We start from the raw sequence: 17226 nt of genomic DNA, 5'->3' as shown, positions 1-17226 counted from the left end.
CACTATACAGGCAGACTACACATAGTACAGACTGCACTGTTCTTAGTAAATGTGCCCCAGTCTTTTGCAAATTTACTAAAGTAAATGAACATAAAACCTTTATTCAGCAAAAAACATGATGATCATTAGTGAAAAGCAATGACTGTAGCAGAAAGATTGTGATTACATTTTCTGAAGGTTATGACAGTCACCAGTAAGTAGGAAGAGTACAGGTCTTTGCTGTGAACGACTTCAGTCCATCTGCAGCCACAGGACATCACTAGTCGGTCACACTGCTCTGTGGGATTTTGCTCCACTCTTCTTCTAGACTCTTCCACAGTTCTGTGACTTTTGTGGGTGTCTTTGTCATAACTTTGTCACCAAGGATTTTCCAGAGGTTTTCTATTGGGTTTAGATGATGTCTCTGGTCTGGTCACTTCATTGTTTTACGTTGTTTCAATGTTTTACGTTTCAAGGAACTGCCTTACCCCTTTTGCTGTGTCACAGGGGGCACTGTTGTTAAAGAAAATTCTAATACACACTTGCATTAATAAATGTAGCTGTATGAGTGGTCCAACTCCATCTGCAGAAAACATTCCCCAAACCATGACACTTCCTCCAGCACCTTTCACTGACTTCTTTACACACTTTAGGTTCAGTCTTTCAGTTTGTTAACAAACATAATGTTTCCCTTTAGAGCCCAAAAAATTACCCTTTCTGGCCTTTTTTGCTGCCTGTGGTGAAAACTGAAATGATGCTCCCCCTACTGCAGCCTACACTTGAACCCCTTCTATACCAAAATTTAAGGCAAATCTATAAAAAGCCCCTGACGGACACTACACATGGTGATGCTGTCTCACACACCAGTAGTCAATTCAGTCAGTGACAAAGACATTAGTGCTCTGTCAAGAAGAGGGCTTCATTAAGATTTCTCCCGGCCGTGACTTATCTCTGCTGAATTTGCCACCAGATGTCTCCAGCTCTGTGCAGCAAATCCCCCACACTGAGCACCTTAAATACCACAGTTACCTACAGCATAATATCATCTGGATAACAGTGCTTCTAAATAATTATACCCCTAAAAACACAACTGACAACACAAATAAAACATCCTATATATAGTCAACCTATTAAAGTATATACAGCACCCACAACGTATTATATATACCAGATAGCCCTAATTAAAATATCCCCCATAGATAGTATAGACAGGCAAACAGCCCCCTCCCCATAGATGGTATAGACAGGCAGGGGTCCACCTACCACAAAGATGGTATAGAATGGCAGGCAGCCCACTCACCCATAAATAGTTTAGACAGGCAGGTGGCTCCCTTCCCCATAGATGTTATAGACAGGCAGATGGCCCCTCCCCTATAGATGGTATAGACAGGAAGGCGTCCACCTACCCCATAGATGGTATAGACAGGTGGGAGGCCCCCCTCCCCTATAGATGGTGTAGACAGGCAGGAGCACTCTCCCATAGATAGTATAGACAGGTAGGCGGCCTCCTCACCCATAGATACTGTTGACAGTCAGGGGGCTGCTTGCCCATAGATGGTATAGACAGGCAGGCAACCAACCCCCTCACGCCTAGATGATATAGACAGGCAAGTGGCCCCCTCCACCAAAGATGGTATAGATAGGTGGTCAGCCCCCTTCCCCATAGATGGTATAGACAGGCAGGCAGCCCCTCCCCATAGATAGAAAAGACAGGCAAGCGGCCCTTTCCCCTATAGATAGTATAGGCAGGAAGGCGACCTCCTCCCCTCCCACGGTCTCTCTTGGTCTTTTCCCGCTCTTCTTCTCTGAAGTGACACAGGCAGCGCACATGATGGCGTCACGCCAGCCTGTGTCATCATGCAGGTCAGTGCAGACGGACGGGTGCTGCACCGATCTGCCTATCAATTACATCAGTGTCTGAAAGGCGCCAATGTCACTGGTTTTTCTAGTAGTATGTACTTGCCAAACTAGTAAGGACTTGCAGTTTGCCGCCTCACTCAGTGGTCCGCCTAAAGCCTCCACTCAGCTGTTCAAATGACTTAAAATTTTCTCTGGCCAAGAGCTGGGTTACAAACCAGATACCTGTGCCCTCCCGGGACGAAAATCCCATGAGAACATCTCAGGAAGTTTGGGGTTTGGGGAAAGTATTTACTGTGACCCTCAGCACCCAGCACCGATTTCATTTTAGACCATACCCTGGACAGTGATGATAATGTTGGACACCATACTCAGCCACTGTCTCCATGACTCCCACCTCAATCGCTGCAATTAGGGGTCACCTTACCAGTCATGGAGGTTACCAGGCTCCCCATAACTTTTTTAATAACCAACTTTTTAACCCTTAAGGTCAGTTCATACAGTTCACTTCAAGTGAATGTTTCATTATAAGCATACTCATCCTGTTACACCCTCATAATTATAGTAAAGGTGCAGCACCAATATCTGGCAGAAAGTGACCTGTGATCTACAATGAGTATATATTATAAATAAAATAAATCATAAATCATTTTATGTATCTCTGTGTCCCCAAATGCCTTACTTATGAAAATATAATAGTGATCAAAAGATTATACAGTTCCAATTCAATGGTATCAATAAGGCAGCCTGCAAAAAATGACACGTTACACAGCTCCGTACACTGAAGTACATTACACAGAATAATAAGCCGCTAAGAATATGAAAATGATCCTTTCGCTCTGTTAATGGCAGAATTCTGGAAATACATAAAGATAGGATTGTCACCCTTGCAACGTGACAATGACGACACACACAGTACTATTATGATGTAGCATTGTTAAACTCCATAGGGAGTTGCTTATCAGGGGCTCACTGCTTAATAACGCACTGCAAGAAGACGGGATGTCCAGTGAGTGGGCCGAGGACGCACACCAGCTTCATCGCTCACTGCGTATGACAGACCTGGAAAGAGGAGTGCACAGGTGTGGGAATTCGGTGACGGAGACCAGGGTGGTGGTGGCTTCCTGAGGGAGGACAGGAGGTCAAGTGATGGCTCACTAAACCCCTCCCCTAAATGGTTCACCACACCCACTTAAACCCAATAAAATCGGGTTAAAAGTGGAGTGGTGTGACTGACTGGCCTGCGGCTCCCTATTAAATATTTAATAGGGAGCCGTTCAGGAGGCAGAGGAGCCGGCTCTTCTTAGTGAGCTGAGCCGAATGAGCCAGCTCACTAAGAAGAGCCAGAATTCCCATCACTAGGAGGAGCCGCTTGACTTGGCCATGGAGGCCACACACCTTCTGACTTGCTGGTCTCTCTGCCTGGATACCAGGTAGAGAATTAAACTTTAAACTTTTCAGTTAAAGATGTGTCCTTGTGCTATTAGGGCTCTGTGGAAACCTGTCAACATCTGAAAAAGGTGGTGACAGGTTCCCTTTAAGGACATATACAGAGGGTTCACTTGCATTGTACAGCAGACACCCACCTCTACACTTACATACCAGTGGTACTTGCTGTCATAATGGGGTTACAACCAGTATTTATAGAAGAGGATATGATGAGGCCTTAGTAATTACATACTGTGGCCAAATAATTTCCCCTGGTGGGATTATGAGAGCAGGGAGCCTCTCTGATGCTCTTATGACTGTCATCGATTGATTTAATAGTAGAAAATGCATTACATTGTATGAGTGATCGGAACCAAACCCTAGGGGGAGTTCAAATCACGCCCTTTTTTCCCTAGAGTGAAAATATAAACAACTTTCATCACATCCCAAAATTCCTGATCTATCAATATTCAAAATTGAAATATGTAATTGATCGTCCTACATCCAGAGACACCACTTGATCTCCTGATGTCCAATGTCAATCACAGAGGAGGAGGTGTTCAGAGCTCCCTACCCTGACTTCAGAGTTAAAATCACACTGGAACCAGAAAGAAACAATAACTAGAGGGTGTTATACAATATACTAGTAGTGGTTTATTAGATCAATTGCTGATGACAGGTTCCCTTTCAATAAAAAATATTAATAAAAACTAAATCCCTGCCAGGCCAAATAACTGCTTAGTGAAAACCCTATCAATAGATCTCTCAATTTCCTATGATCCTAAAAAGACATTTTGGAAGAGTAGGTATGCACCTCTAATGTTCCCTCATTCTTCAGGCTGATAACAGGGAACAATAGCATACAGAGCTAACATGGTGTGCAAACGCCTGCAACATATGTGTTCACTACATGACACCAGTTTTTCCAAAATGTATTTTATTGCTATGACAACTAGTCCTCCAGCATCCCATCATGCCTTCATTTCCGCCGTTCTCCATCTCCTTGCTCCCATAATGCACCAGTGTATTTCCCCCGGTCCTCCATCTACCCATCACACACTGCGGTACTCTATGACTTCGCTTATTTTATTCATTCCCTCCCCTTTCAGGTATTTTAACCAATCGTCCATGACTGACAGGATTGTAAACGAATCAGTGCACGGATTGTCTGGCGGGCCGCCTATCAGCGCTGAGTGGGCGTTACTAGCACGCAGCAGTGCAGGAACCGGCCGCTAGTTTCGGTTTTTGAATAGCGAGAAGAAAACGTACCGGAGTCAGGATGGTGAGAGACCGGGGACCGGGGGAGTGCTAGCGGGGGTCGTTATGTGTTAATGTGGGAAAGGATTGAAGCTCAGCAGCCGGGGCTGTGCTCAGCTATTATTCAGCAGACATCACATGGGGCAGTGCCTGATATCTGGGCCCGGTGTATCGCAGGCTACTGTTCTCTGTTATCAGCCTCTGCACACTATGTAGCAGCCTCCTGTACTGGAACTACTTCCAGGGAGTCAGCACATAGGACAAAGAGCAGTGGTCTCTGCCTTACAGATCCTTTCACACATGTTTCAACCCTTTATTCTCAATAGCTTATAAATGTTATTTGTGGTTCAATCCCTTTAAAGGGAACCTGTCAACAGAAATGTATCTAATAAACTAAGTATGTTATCCAGCTGCTTTAGAACTTGCAGATAATATTTCTTTCATGGCCCAGTGAATCCAGAAAATCCAGTGAGATGTAAAGTAGTTGTGATTGATGACCCCTATATCACTGACTGCTCTCTAGAAGTCTGGGACTGATGTGAAGTACAGCAGAGGGGGACTTTCTGATGTGGGAAGAGCTTGACTTCAGTGTTAAATGGAACCTGTCATTAGGAGCCCTTTTTCTGGCTCCCCCGTGTCCCCATAGAGAGTATTGTGCACATTGCAATAGAGCTTTTATAGTAAAATTGTCTTTTTCCGAAAAAAAAGAAAGAGCTGTGTCCCTAGTCCCATGGGAGTGGCCAGTTAGGAGGGGTCCTCCCCTTCCTCGGGAAATCACTTCGTCATGTATCTATTTTGAATAAAGAAAAAACCCTCTGTATCTCCACCTCCATTGCTTTCTTACTCAGGATGTCATACGTCTGGCCACTCCTATGGCAATGTGTACACTATTCTCTATGGGGACATGGCAGAGCCAGAAAAAAGGGCTCCTGATGACAGGTTCCCTTTGAACTCTTACTGGGGGAGCTCCACTGCCCTTCAGACTCATTCAAGTGGCTTTGCCCCTCTAATAAATGTTCTCATGTTCTACTTGCTGTTGCTGGAGCGATCATGTGACTTTTGGTTTTTTTTATTTTAAAAGGGACAAGTGGGGATGAGCAAAACCTGAACTTTGGATTTGGGTGCGTCCTGTGGACCCGGGCGTATTGCAGGATTGGTAGGCAAATAGCCATTCTGTAAAATTGGCCAGGGGCGTCAGTTGCCAGATTGGCTGTCCGCCCATCAATATTTGCGGGAGGCACCTGAACCCAAACAGAAAGTTGGAGATCACTCATTTCTGCACTAGCATTAGTTCTATTTTCATGCCAGATAAGTGAAGCGTCAGAAATAGTTCTGCGTGACTTTTGAGCAGTAATAAGTCGCAAAAAGCCTCAGTGTGAGTTTTTTGTTTTTATGCCATAAAAGCCCAGGAAAACCAATGATAAATAACCCTCACTGACCCCAATGCCACAAGACTGGACCATGAAAGAAACCTGATCTGGAAGGTGATTAGCTGTTTGACAACATACTGGTAGTAGTTTATTATCCCCTAGGCGCACCAGGACGTTATAGTACGTCCCCGGGGCTAGATGCTTAGCGCACGGGGACGTTCTATAACGTCCTGCTTCTGGCACCGGCTCACGAACGGAGCCGGTACCAGAAGCAGCGGCTGTCAGCTGTCTAGTACAGCTGACAGCCTGCGCTAACACCCGCGATCGGAGCCGGCTCCGATCGCGGGTGTTAACCCCTTACACGCCGCGGTCAAACATGACCGCGGCGTGTAAGGGTGTTTGCGCTGTGGATCGGATCCCCCGTGCCGCTTACCGGGGGATCCGATCCACTTCTGGGCAGCTCCGAGGACTGGCATGTGCCCCGGAGCTGCCCGGTCTCCATGGCAGCCAGACCCCTTCCGGGTCTGGCTGTAAACTGTCTGAGCATGCGCAAGCTTGCTCAGACAGTTTACACTGCTCTACAATAAAATAGTATTGTAGAGCAGTGTATTGAACTTAAACCAGTGATCAGAGCATCACTGGTTTAAGTTCAAGTATGTATAAGTAAAAATATGCAAAAACAGTTAACACTACACATTATAATAAATAAAAAATAAATACATAAAAATATAAGCCCCTAAAATGTCACTTTCCCATAAAAAAACTTAATAAAGTATAAAAAACATAAAAACACAAAAAAACCCTGCATATTTGGTATTGCCGCGTCCGTAACAATCTGCATAATAAAACAGAATTGTTACTGGACCCGCACGGTAAACGCCGGAGGAAAAAAACGCAAAAAACATTCCGAAAAAAGATAATTTTTAATTAATACCCTATAAAAAATGCTCTAAAAAGTGATTTAAAAAATGTTATGCACTCCAAAATAAGCCCACTAAAAAGAACAACTGTTCTCGCAAAAAATAAGCCCCTAACAAGATTGATCTGCCAAAAAATAAAAAAGTTATGCATATAAAAAGATGGTGATGCTAAAATGAATAAGATTTTCTCCAAATTAGTTTTTATTCAGTACAATTGAATAAAATACACAAAACCCCCACATATTTGGTATCCCTGCGTCCGTAACAATCTGTATAATAAAACAGAATCGTTATTAGATCCGCAAAGTGAACCCCGTAAAAAACAACCTAAAAAAACTCTCTCTGATAAAGATGATTTTTTATTAATGCCCTTTAAAAATGCTCTAAAAAAGTGATTTTAAAAAGTTAATCTAATCTAAAATAAGACCACTAAAAAGAGCTATCATTCGTGCAAAAAATAAGCCCTTAAACAGATTTGTGAGGTGAAAAATAAAAAAGTTATGCATATGAAAGACGGTGATGCTAAAATTAACAACAATTTTGCCAAATTACTTTTTATTCAGTAAAAATGGGAAAAAATAAAAAAATATATATAAATGAAGTATTTTCATAAACGTGGCGACCCATAGAATAAAAATAATATACTATTTTTATGGTATGGTTAACGGCCAAAAAAAAAACCACATAAAAATGTTCCTAAAAATTGATGATTTTCATTTCCTCCACCAACAAAGAGTTAATTAAATCTCACCAATTAGCTATAGATGCCCCAAAATTATGTATTAGAAAAGTGCATCTCATGTGGCAAAAGAAATAAGCCCCTATAGGTCCTCAATAAAAAAAAAGAAAAAAATTATAGCCTGTACAATGTGACATAGCAAATCTGATTTGAATGGCGCCTCCTTCCCTTCTATGCCCGGCCGTGCGCCCATACAGCAGGTTACCACCACATATAGGGTATCCGTGCACTCGGGAGAGATTGGGTAACAAACTTTGTGGAGCCTTTTTTCATTTTATCCATTACAAATGTTTAATTTTCCACCCAAAATGAGTGTATTGTGAAAAAATATTACAATTTGCAGACTCCACCTCCATTTTGTTTTAACCCCTATAAAACACGTAAAGGGTTAACAAACTTCTTAAAAGTGGTTTTTCATACGTTGAGGGGTGTAGTTTCCACAATGGGGTAATTTACGAGTCTCGCTATTATTTAGGCCTCTCAGTGTCAATTAGAAGTTGAGCAGCTCCATCTAAATACAGGTTTTGGCGATTTTACAAAAAATGTGAAAAATGGCACCCAAATTCTGAGCCTCATAACATTCTAGTAAAATATGTGGAATCTGAAAAACCCATGCCAACATAAAGCAGACATTTGGGAAATGTAAGTTATGAATTTATTTGGGTGCTATGACTTTCTGAATCAAAAGTAGAGAATTTAGAACGTTGAAAATAAAGAATTTTTCAAAATTTTTGCCAAATTTTGTTTTTTTTCATAACTAAACGCAAAAGATTTCATCCAAATTTTTAAACTAATTTGAAGTACAATGTGTCACGAGAAAACAATCTCAAAATCCCCTGGATATCTCATAGCGTTCCCACGCTATAACCACTTATAGTGACACAGGCCAGATTTGAAAAATGGGGCCGCGTCCTTTAGGCCAAAAGATGCTGTGTCCCGTAGGGGTTAAGTCACTTTCTGCAGACAGGTTCCCTTTAAGCTATGTTATTATTGTGATACAAAACCTGTGTTAAAATGAGTTTCCTTTTTTCCTATATAGTCTATTATGTCATATAATGGTGGGGCCGTCATGGCCATGAGAGGAAAGAATTGTGTGGCCATCGCTGCAGATAGACGCTTTGGAGTCCAAGCCCAAATGGTAACAACTGACTTCCAGAAAATCTTCCCCATGGGAGACCGCTTATACATCGGATTGGCTGGACTAGCAACGGATGTGCAGACAGTGTACGGTTTGCCCTATCTTCAATTGAGATTTATAGTCGTTCCACTTTGATGCTTCTTTCATTTCAACAGGATTTTGGGGTTGGCACGTTTCACAGGCAAACTTCTCTCCATGTTGTGTGCCTGGTATCTCAGCTCTGTGCTGTTTTACCAAAATCCGCTTCTTACTAACAGGCTGTTAGCATGCTACACTCCGTCACACGGGTGCAGCTCCTGGTCCGGAGGAATAAGGCATTAGATGGTATAAAATGCATTAACTACTTATCATGTGTCTTCATGACATTCATTCCTGCCGGTATTTGACTACTACTCTCCAGAGATGTTTTTTTTTCCATGTTGACCTGTGGCTATAATGGTGACTCTTTGACCTAAGTGACATCTCTCCTGTGGCCATTGTTTTCCTGCAACACTTTCTCTGTTGGAGCGGAGAAAACCAAAGTCTAGAAGGAGATTGTGGAGCTGGTGTGAGAGGGCCAGTGTCTCATTAGGCTACAGCTAACCCCTTCTGAGAGATCCTACCATTGTCTGTATTTTATTTTTATAAATGTAAGCGTCCTTTGTCTGAAAATCATTGAATGTACTTTTGCTTACAAAGCCGCTTTTTTAAAAAATATATCTATCTACCTCTATATCCGTTCCAAAGGGTATACAAATAGCTATAGTCTCTTCTGTGCACTAGTGCAGGGCGGCACCTGCCGTTGCCATAGCCGGTCTGTTTGAATACAGAGACGCAGCGTTGAAAGCACATGCCCATTGCCCCCTCTATTGGGCTATAGCTGGGGCACAGTGTGATGACTACTCTGTATACAGAATGGTAGGAGGCGCTGCGTTGGAGAGAGGCGAGTACAGGTTGTTTATTTATACAGTCCAAGAGATGATGCGTCAGTCTGGTTTGTTGAGTGTTGTATGATCACCTAATTATTTTTGATTGTGTTTGATGCTTGGAGGTGCTTTGTAGATACAATTGCCCTCAGTGGCATAGTGTTGCTTTGAAGGAATAATCCCAGGCAAAATGAAAGCAGAATTGGTGGTGGATGATGCTGAATTTCCCTACTTGGTATCCATTTAATTTCAGATGTACGCTGTGTTCCTCGCTCCTGCCACATCACCCACAGCACTTCTATCGCAACATCTTCTGGTGCTCTGTCCTTGCTGTTGATGTCACCACCTCCACCCTGGGGATTTCTATTATTCTTTGTAAACTTCTTTTACTGTAAGGGTGCTGTCACATGGTGCACTCTCGGTCCATTTTTAAACGCATGCGTTTTTGTATGTTTACCATGCATTTGACTTGTTTTAATCCGTTTCACAGCTGCCTTCAATTCTACAAATGAAGATAAACCGTTTTGAACCAGCCAAATGCATGGTTAACGTACAAAAATGCAAGCGTTTTCAGTCTGTTTATAAATGGTCCAAGAATGCGCTGTGTGATAGCACCCTCAGGCAATAAGGGGTACGAACTGGAAGATTCACAATTTTGCATTAAACTGTAAGAACGCATCAGCTGGATACTACTTCTGGCTTTAAAGGAAACCTACCACCACGGATCTGCCTATTAAGGTAGATCTGGTGGTAGTTGCATCTAATGTCTGTAAGGATAGCCCTTTTTAGGGTTAATCCTTTACTCCACTATATCTTTTATCTTCTTTAATCGGGGAATATGCAAATTTTCTAAAGAGGCAACTGGGGCGTGGAGTAGCCGTGCCATGTAGCCTCAGCTCCGCGCCCCAGTAGCCTCTTTAGAAAATTAGCATATTCCCCGATAAAAGATAGTGGAGTAAAGGATTAGCCCTAAAAGGGGCTATCCTTAGATACATTAGATACACCTACCTTAATAGTCAGATCCGTGGTGGTAGGTTTCCTTTAAGAATTTTTATCTATTTACCTGCTTTTGTGGTATAGAACTTTTAATACGTCTGATCTTTTTACAGGTCCCAGCGTCTGAAATTCAGACTGAATCTATATGAGCTGAAAGAAGGACGTCAGATTAAACCTAATACTTTCATGAGCATGGTGTCTAATTTGTTGTATGAGAGAAGGTGAGAGGAAAATTTATTATAAATGGGGAAATAATCTTGACTGACTTTTTCTTGCCATTGAAAATTTTTTTTTTTGCCTTGATCTAATCGGTGAGGCTCTCATTAGGGAGTGGAGGTGCTGAAAAGAGTGCAGCTAGGTAGGAGGGGTGTACCATGAATGTAAGTACCCAAGCCCCACTTTTGACCATTGGTAGTGTGAGGTATTGCCAATTGGCTCCATTTATTTATATTCAGCTGAGCTGCAATACTGGCACATGTTGATGAATTTTGGATTAGGGTCTGCACACTACTTTTTCTTTTGTGCATTCACCTCTTAGGCCGCTGTCACACGTTCCGCGAGCGCTGCGTTCATAACCTGTCTTAAGTTTATGAAGTTGTTTTATTCTTGTGCTCTCTGCGTTCACTGACAATAATTGCCAAATAAATGGTGATTTCCTCCGTCTCCGTTGAGACACACAGGACAAATGGATCAAAAGCAGACCAAAACTTGGATTGTTGTGAAACCAGCCTTGGGGTCCATGCACACAGTGGGTGGGCATACCACTGTGCACTGGAGAGGAGGAGGTGACCCCTCCATAGAGAACAGCGGCGCATGGCTGTGCACTCAGGGAAAGATGGAGCACACATGTTTGGCACTGTACCACCGCCATTGCCGTTTATGGGGATGGATAGGCGGACGCAAATCTGCGGCCGCCTATATATCCCCCCCCAGACGGCCATGTGAACGAGGCCTTAAAGGGGTCGTTTGTGAGCTTGTGAGCACAAACTGTGTCAGTAAATGTAGTAAAGTTAAAATACTGTTGTTTACCTGCTGTTGTGGTACCCATCGTCCTTTATTTAACTCCAGTGCCACCGATTTATTTTTGTGTGTGTTTTTTTTTCCCTAATTATTTACAACATTCCTTGTAGGCAGGGAAGGTTCAATGATATACTGAGCTTTTTTTTGTTTTGTTTTTTCATTAGATTTGGGCCATACTACATTGAACCAGTTATTGCTGGACTGGACCCCAAGACCTTTGAGCCATTTATCTGCTCCTTGGACCTCATTGGATGCCCCATGGTGACTGAAGACTTTGTTGTGAGTGGTACATGTTCAGAACAGATGTATGGTATGTGCGAGTCACTCTGGGAACCGGATCTGGTGAGTAGAACATTTTTCAACTAACATTTTCCAAACGTCTGCTATGGAAACCCATCACCAGCTAAAAATCACTTTCCTGGTCACAGGTTCCCTTCATTTTAAACGGCTAATACTCACTCATTAATACAGTCAGGTACATGATGAAAATGTACCTTACAATTTTGTTCTTCTCCCCATAAAGGAGCCAGAAGACTTGTTTGAGACCATTTCCCAGGCCATGCTTAATGCTGTGGACCGAGATGCTGTATCAGGAATGGGTGTAGTTGTACACGTCATGTAAGTCACTGCATTGGTTCATGTTTTACTGAAGAGATAATCCGTCCTAGTGGGGAAGGGGTGGTCATTTTATCATGCAAGTTAATTTCTATGTGCAAGAAGTAATTTGGAGGTTTCTCTTTGAGTCTCCACGTCTGGATTACCAGTAAAGCGCAGGTTAATTTTCCTCTAAGCGGCTTGTAATCCTCTACATTACATCATGGCTGCTCTGATGGGTCACAAGTGGCAGATGGTAAACTAGAGTAATTGGCCGGCGTCGGCTTTCATGAAGGATTCGTATGTTGCTATATCTATTCATGTGTTCTGAATGAGCCCACAAGTCAACTTGTAAAATTTTATTTTTTTTTCACCAGCGAAAAGGATAAAATTACCACCCGGACACTGAAGGCTCGTATGGATTAACTTCTGCTGACTGGACCCCTGAGATGACTTGTGTTGCATTTTTTTTTAAATTAAAAAAGGAAAATATAAACTCAGACTTCATGACTTTGATTTATTATTGGGGTAGATATGGGAAGGGTCAACGCCAGCACTGATCCAAAAAGAGTAGGGAAAAACTATTTGTAACTTGTCTAACCATTTAGATGAAGACGGTGGCGTTTCAGTTTCGCTGATATTTTTAAGAAGATAGCATTCAGCATTCAAGTAGTTCTCTCATCCGGGAGACACTCCAAGCAAGCCAAATGTACACTCACCGGCCACTTTATTAGGTACACCATGCTAGTAACGGGTTGGACCCCCTTTTGCCTTCAGAACTGCCTCAATTCTCCATGGCATAGATTCAATAAGGTTCTGGAAGCATTCCTCAGAGATTTTGGTCCATATTGACATGATGGCATCACACAGTTGCCGCAGATTTGTCGGCTGCACATCCATCATGCGAATCTCCCGTTCCACCACATCCCAAAGATGCTCTATTGGATTGAGATCTGGTGACTGTGGAGGCCATTTGAGTCCAGTGACCTCATTGTCATGTTCAAGAAACCAGTCTGAGATGATTCCAGCTTTATGACATGGCGCATTATCCTGCTGAAAGTAGCCATCAGATGTTGGGTACATTGTGGTCATAAAGGGATGGACATGGTCAGCAACAATACTCAGGTAGGCTGTGGCGTTGCAACGATGCTTAATTGGTACCAAGGGGCCCAAAGAGTGCCAAGAAAATATTCCCCACACCATGACACCACCAACACCAGCCTGAACCGTTGATGGAACCATGCTTTCATGTTGTTGACGCCAAATTCTGACCCTACCATCCGAATGTCGCAGCAGAAATCGAGACTCATCAGACCAGGCAACGTTTTTCCAATCTTCTACTGTCCAATTTCGATGAGCTTGTGCAAATTGTAGCCTCAGTTTCCTGTTCTCAGCTGAAAGGAGTGGCAGCCGGTGTGGTCTTCTGCTGCTGTAGCCCATCTGCCTCAAAGTTCGACGTACTGTGCGTTCAGAGATGCTCTTCTGCCTACCTTGGTTGTAACGGGTGGCGATTTGAGTCACTGTTGCCTTTCTATCAGCTCGAACCAGTCTGCCCATTCTCCTCTGACCTCTGGCATCAACAAGGCATTTCCGCACACAGAACTGCCGCTCACTGGATGCTTTTTCTTTTTCGGACCATTCTCTGTAAACCCTAGAGATGGTTGTGCGTGAAAATCCCAGTAGATCAGCAGTTTCTGAAATACTCCGACCAGCCCTTCTGGCAAGAACAACCATGCCACGTTCAAAGGCACTCAAATCACCTTTCTTCCCCATACTGATGCTCGGTTTGAACTGCAGGAGATTGTCTTGACCATGTCTACATGCCTAAATGCACTGAGTTGCCGCCATGTGATTGGCTGATTAGAAATTAAGTGTTAACGAGCAGTTGGACAGGTGTACCTAATAAAGTGGCCGGTGAGTGTATATCCACAACCTCTCCACTGTTGTTTGCTAGCGATTTTATTTATCAATAGATTTGCTTTGCCTCCTCATTACACTTAACCATGGGATGGGATTAGGAAACCCCTGTTCTTGAGATGGTTGTGGATCCCAGAGGTAACCATCGTTTAGTTATTATGGTGAAAAATAAATACATATAGGAAATCTGTCATCAAAATCCAGCATGATAAGCCATGAACACTTACTTTACACTTTAAAAATTATGCTATTGAGCCACAAGGGCTCTGGGGGTGTTACCAGAGCCCCTCTACTGTGGCTTCACAGGCTGTTACACTGTGCACACCACTCCTCTGATATTACATCAGGCAGAAGGTGGGGGAAGGGCTGAGTTATCAGGGTGCAAGCAGTGTAACAGCCTGTGAAGCTACAATATGTAGAGGCTCTGGTGACATCCCCCAGAGACCTTCTTGTCCATTAGCATAATTTTAAAAGTTGTGGCAATGAAGATTTACCACTTTCACAGTGTGTCCCTGGTTTATCATGTGAAGGTAGATCTCCTTTAAGAACTAGTTTCTTTAATTTTTATCTATGCTAAAAAAAAAAGGATGCATTCTAAATCTAAAATTCACAATCATTGTTATGGATCAAGCATCAAACCTCTAGTGGCCTTTATGACTCCTACAGCGATAATGTAGGTCACATACTATTGATGCTGTAATCATAGTAGAGACCATGGTTGGCTGCAGAGCATGTCATAATATGATCGTAGAAAAGCTTGAATAATTGATTGTCTAACCCAGTGGTCCCCAAACTACGGCCCGCGGACCGTTTTTATCCGGCCCCTTGGAGCGCCAGCGGCTCCTGCTGAGGCCCCCGGCAGGTCTCCACAGTCGGACAGGAGCCTCCGTCCGTCCGGACAGGAAGCTCCTGCCCGCCACTGAATAGTGCTCGACGCGGCCGATACGGCCACTCGAGCACTATTATTACAGGTGGAGCGATGTGGCCGGAAGACGACCCCGGCGCACATCGCTCCGTGAACCTGAGTGTGCGGTCATCACGCGGCCGCGCACCCCTTCCCGGCCGACAGCAGCCCGAAGACAGAAGACTCGGGAGCCGCTGCCAGAGGTGAGTATAGGATTTTTTTTTTAACCAGCAGCAAATATATTTTAGCTGCCGGGGGGCCCGAATATAAAAAAAATAATTAATTATGGGGGCCTTAAATATAGTATAGGGCAGTATAGGGAATAATTAATAATGGAGGAGCAGTATAGGGTATAATTAATAATAGAGGAGCAGTATAGGGAACAATTAATGATGGAGGGGCAGTATAGGGAACAATTAATGATGGAGGGGCAGTATAGGGAATAATTAATGATGGAGGGGCAGTATAGGGAATAATTAATGATGGAGGCGCAGTATAGGGAATAATTAATGATGGAGGAGCAGTATAGGGAATAATTAATGATGGAGGGGCAGTATAAGGAATAATTAATGATGGAGGAGCAGTATAGGGAATAATTAATGATGGAGGGGCAGTATAAGGAATAATTAATGATGGAGGAGCAGTATAGGGAATAATTAATGATGGAGGGGCAGTATAGGGAATAATTAATGATGGAGGGGCAGTATAGGGAATAATTAATGATGGAGGAGCAGTATAGGGAATAATTAATGATGGAGGGGCAGTATGGGAAATAATTAATGATGGAGGGGCAGTATAGGGAATAATTAATAATGGAGGGGCAGTATGGGAAATAATTAATGATGGAGGAGCAGTATAGGGAATAATTAATGATGGAGGGGCAGTATAAGGAATAATTAATGATGGAGGGGCAGTATAGGGAATAATTAATGATGGAGGGGCAGTATAAGGAATAATTAATGATGGAGGAGCAGTATAGGGAATAATTAATGATGGAGGGGCAGTATAGGGAATAATTAATGATGGAGGGGCAGTATAGGGAATAATTAATGATGGAGGAGCAGTATAGGGAATAATTAATGATGGAGGGGCAGTATGGGAAATAATTAATGATGGAGGGGCAGTATAGGGAATAATTAATAATGGAGGGGCAGTATGGGAAATAATTAATGATGGAGGGGCAGTATAGGGAATAATTAATGATGGAGGGGCAGTATGGGAAATAATTAATGATGGAGGGGCAGTATGGGAAATAATTAATGATGGAGGGGCAGTATGGGAAATAATTAATGATAGAGGGGCAGCATAGGAAATAATAAGTGGTGGGGGGAGGCATAGGAAATAATTAATGATGAAGGAGCAGTATAGGGAATAATTAATGGTGGAGGGGCAGTATAGGGAATAATTAATGATGGATTGGCAGTATATGGAATAATTAATGATGGAGGGGCAGTATAGGGAATAATTAATGATGGAGGGGCAGTATGAGAAATAATTGATGGAGGGGCAGTATGGGAAATAATTAATGATGGAGGGGCAGCATAGGAAATAATAAGTGGTGGGGGGAGGCATAGGAAATAATTAATGATGAAGGAGCAGTATAGGATACGTGCAGTGTACAGAGGAATTTCTTATTTTTTTTTATTTTTTAACTTTAGTCCGGCCCTTCAACGGTCTGAGAGGGACCGTGAACGGCCCTCTATGTAAAAAGTTTGGGGACCCCTGGTCTAACCTATAAATCCTTTAGTGTGGATCCACTGCATGGTGCGTTATTGGACTTTTTTTTTTTTTTTCAACGGACTGAAAAGCGTGTGGTTTTGTATTTTGCCATGCGCTTCGCTGGTTTGTATCTTTTTTTTTTTTATTTCTAGAAGTGTAACATGCAAGCTTTGAAACGGATTAAAACCAGCCAAACGCATGGTAAACTTACTGTTTAAAAAAACGGGACAGGAATGCACCATGTGACTGCAACAAAATACCCACAAGGCTGATGCCAGTTGGCCCAAATTAGGGGAAAATGCCTCCCCAACTCTAATATAGCAGTCACAATCACTCCCTGGATCAACATCAATTGTTAAAATGTTTTAGTTCCATAAGCTTTGACATCTGCACAACTGAATTGAAGGGCATCTACCGCCAGGATGAAGGAGTGTATGCAAATGAGCCTGAAGAGCTCCATAGGTGTTAATGGAGCTTGGAGCC

At 42.9% G+C, this 17226-nt stretch overlaps 1 protein-coding gene across 1 annotated transcript; it reads left to right on the top strand.

Moving 5' to 3' along the window:
- Positions 1-4391: 4391 nt before the first annotated feature.
- PSMB3 (proteasome 20S subunit beta 3) lies at positions 4392-12705 on the top strand. The gene is made up of 6 exons (XM_072111560.1): positions 4392-4546; positions 8590-8774; positions 10703-10810; positions 11774-11951; positions 12133-12227; positions 12581-12705. Exons 1-6 carry the CDS (start codon positions 4544-4546, stop codon positions 12627-12629), a joined length of 618 nt encoding a protein of 205 aa, XP_071967661.1. The 5' UTR covers positions 4392-4543; the 3' UTR covers positions 12630-12705.
- Positions 12706-17226: the final 4521 nt, after the last annotated feature.

Source organism: Engystomops pustulosus, chromosome 6, assembly GCF_040894005.1.
Source record: "Engystomops pustulosus chromosome 6, aEngPut4.maternal, whole genome shotgun sequence".
NCBI classification, from domain to species: domain Eukaryota; kingdom Metazoa; phylum Chordata; class Amphibia; order Anura; family Leptodactylidae; genus Engystomops; species Engystomops pustulosus.
The sequence above is the reverse complement of the archived record's forward strand: the minus strand, read 5'-3'. Positions and strand labels throughout refer to the sequence as shown.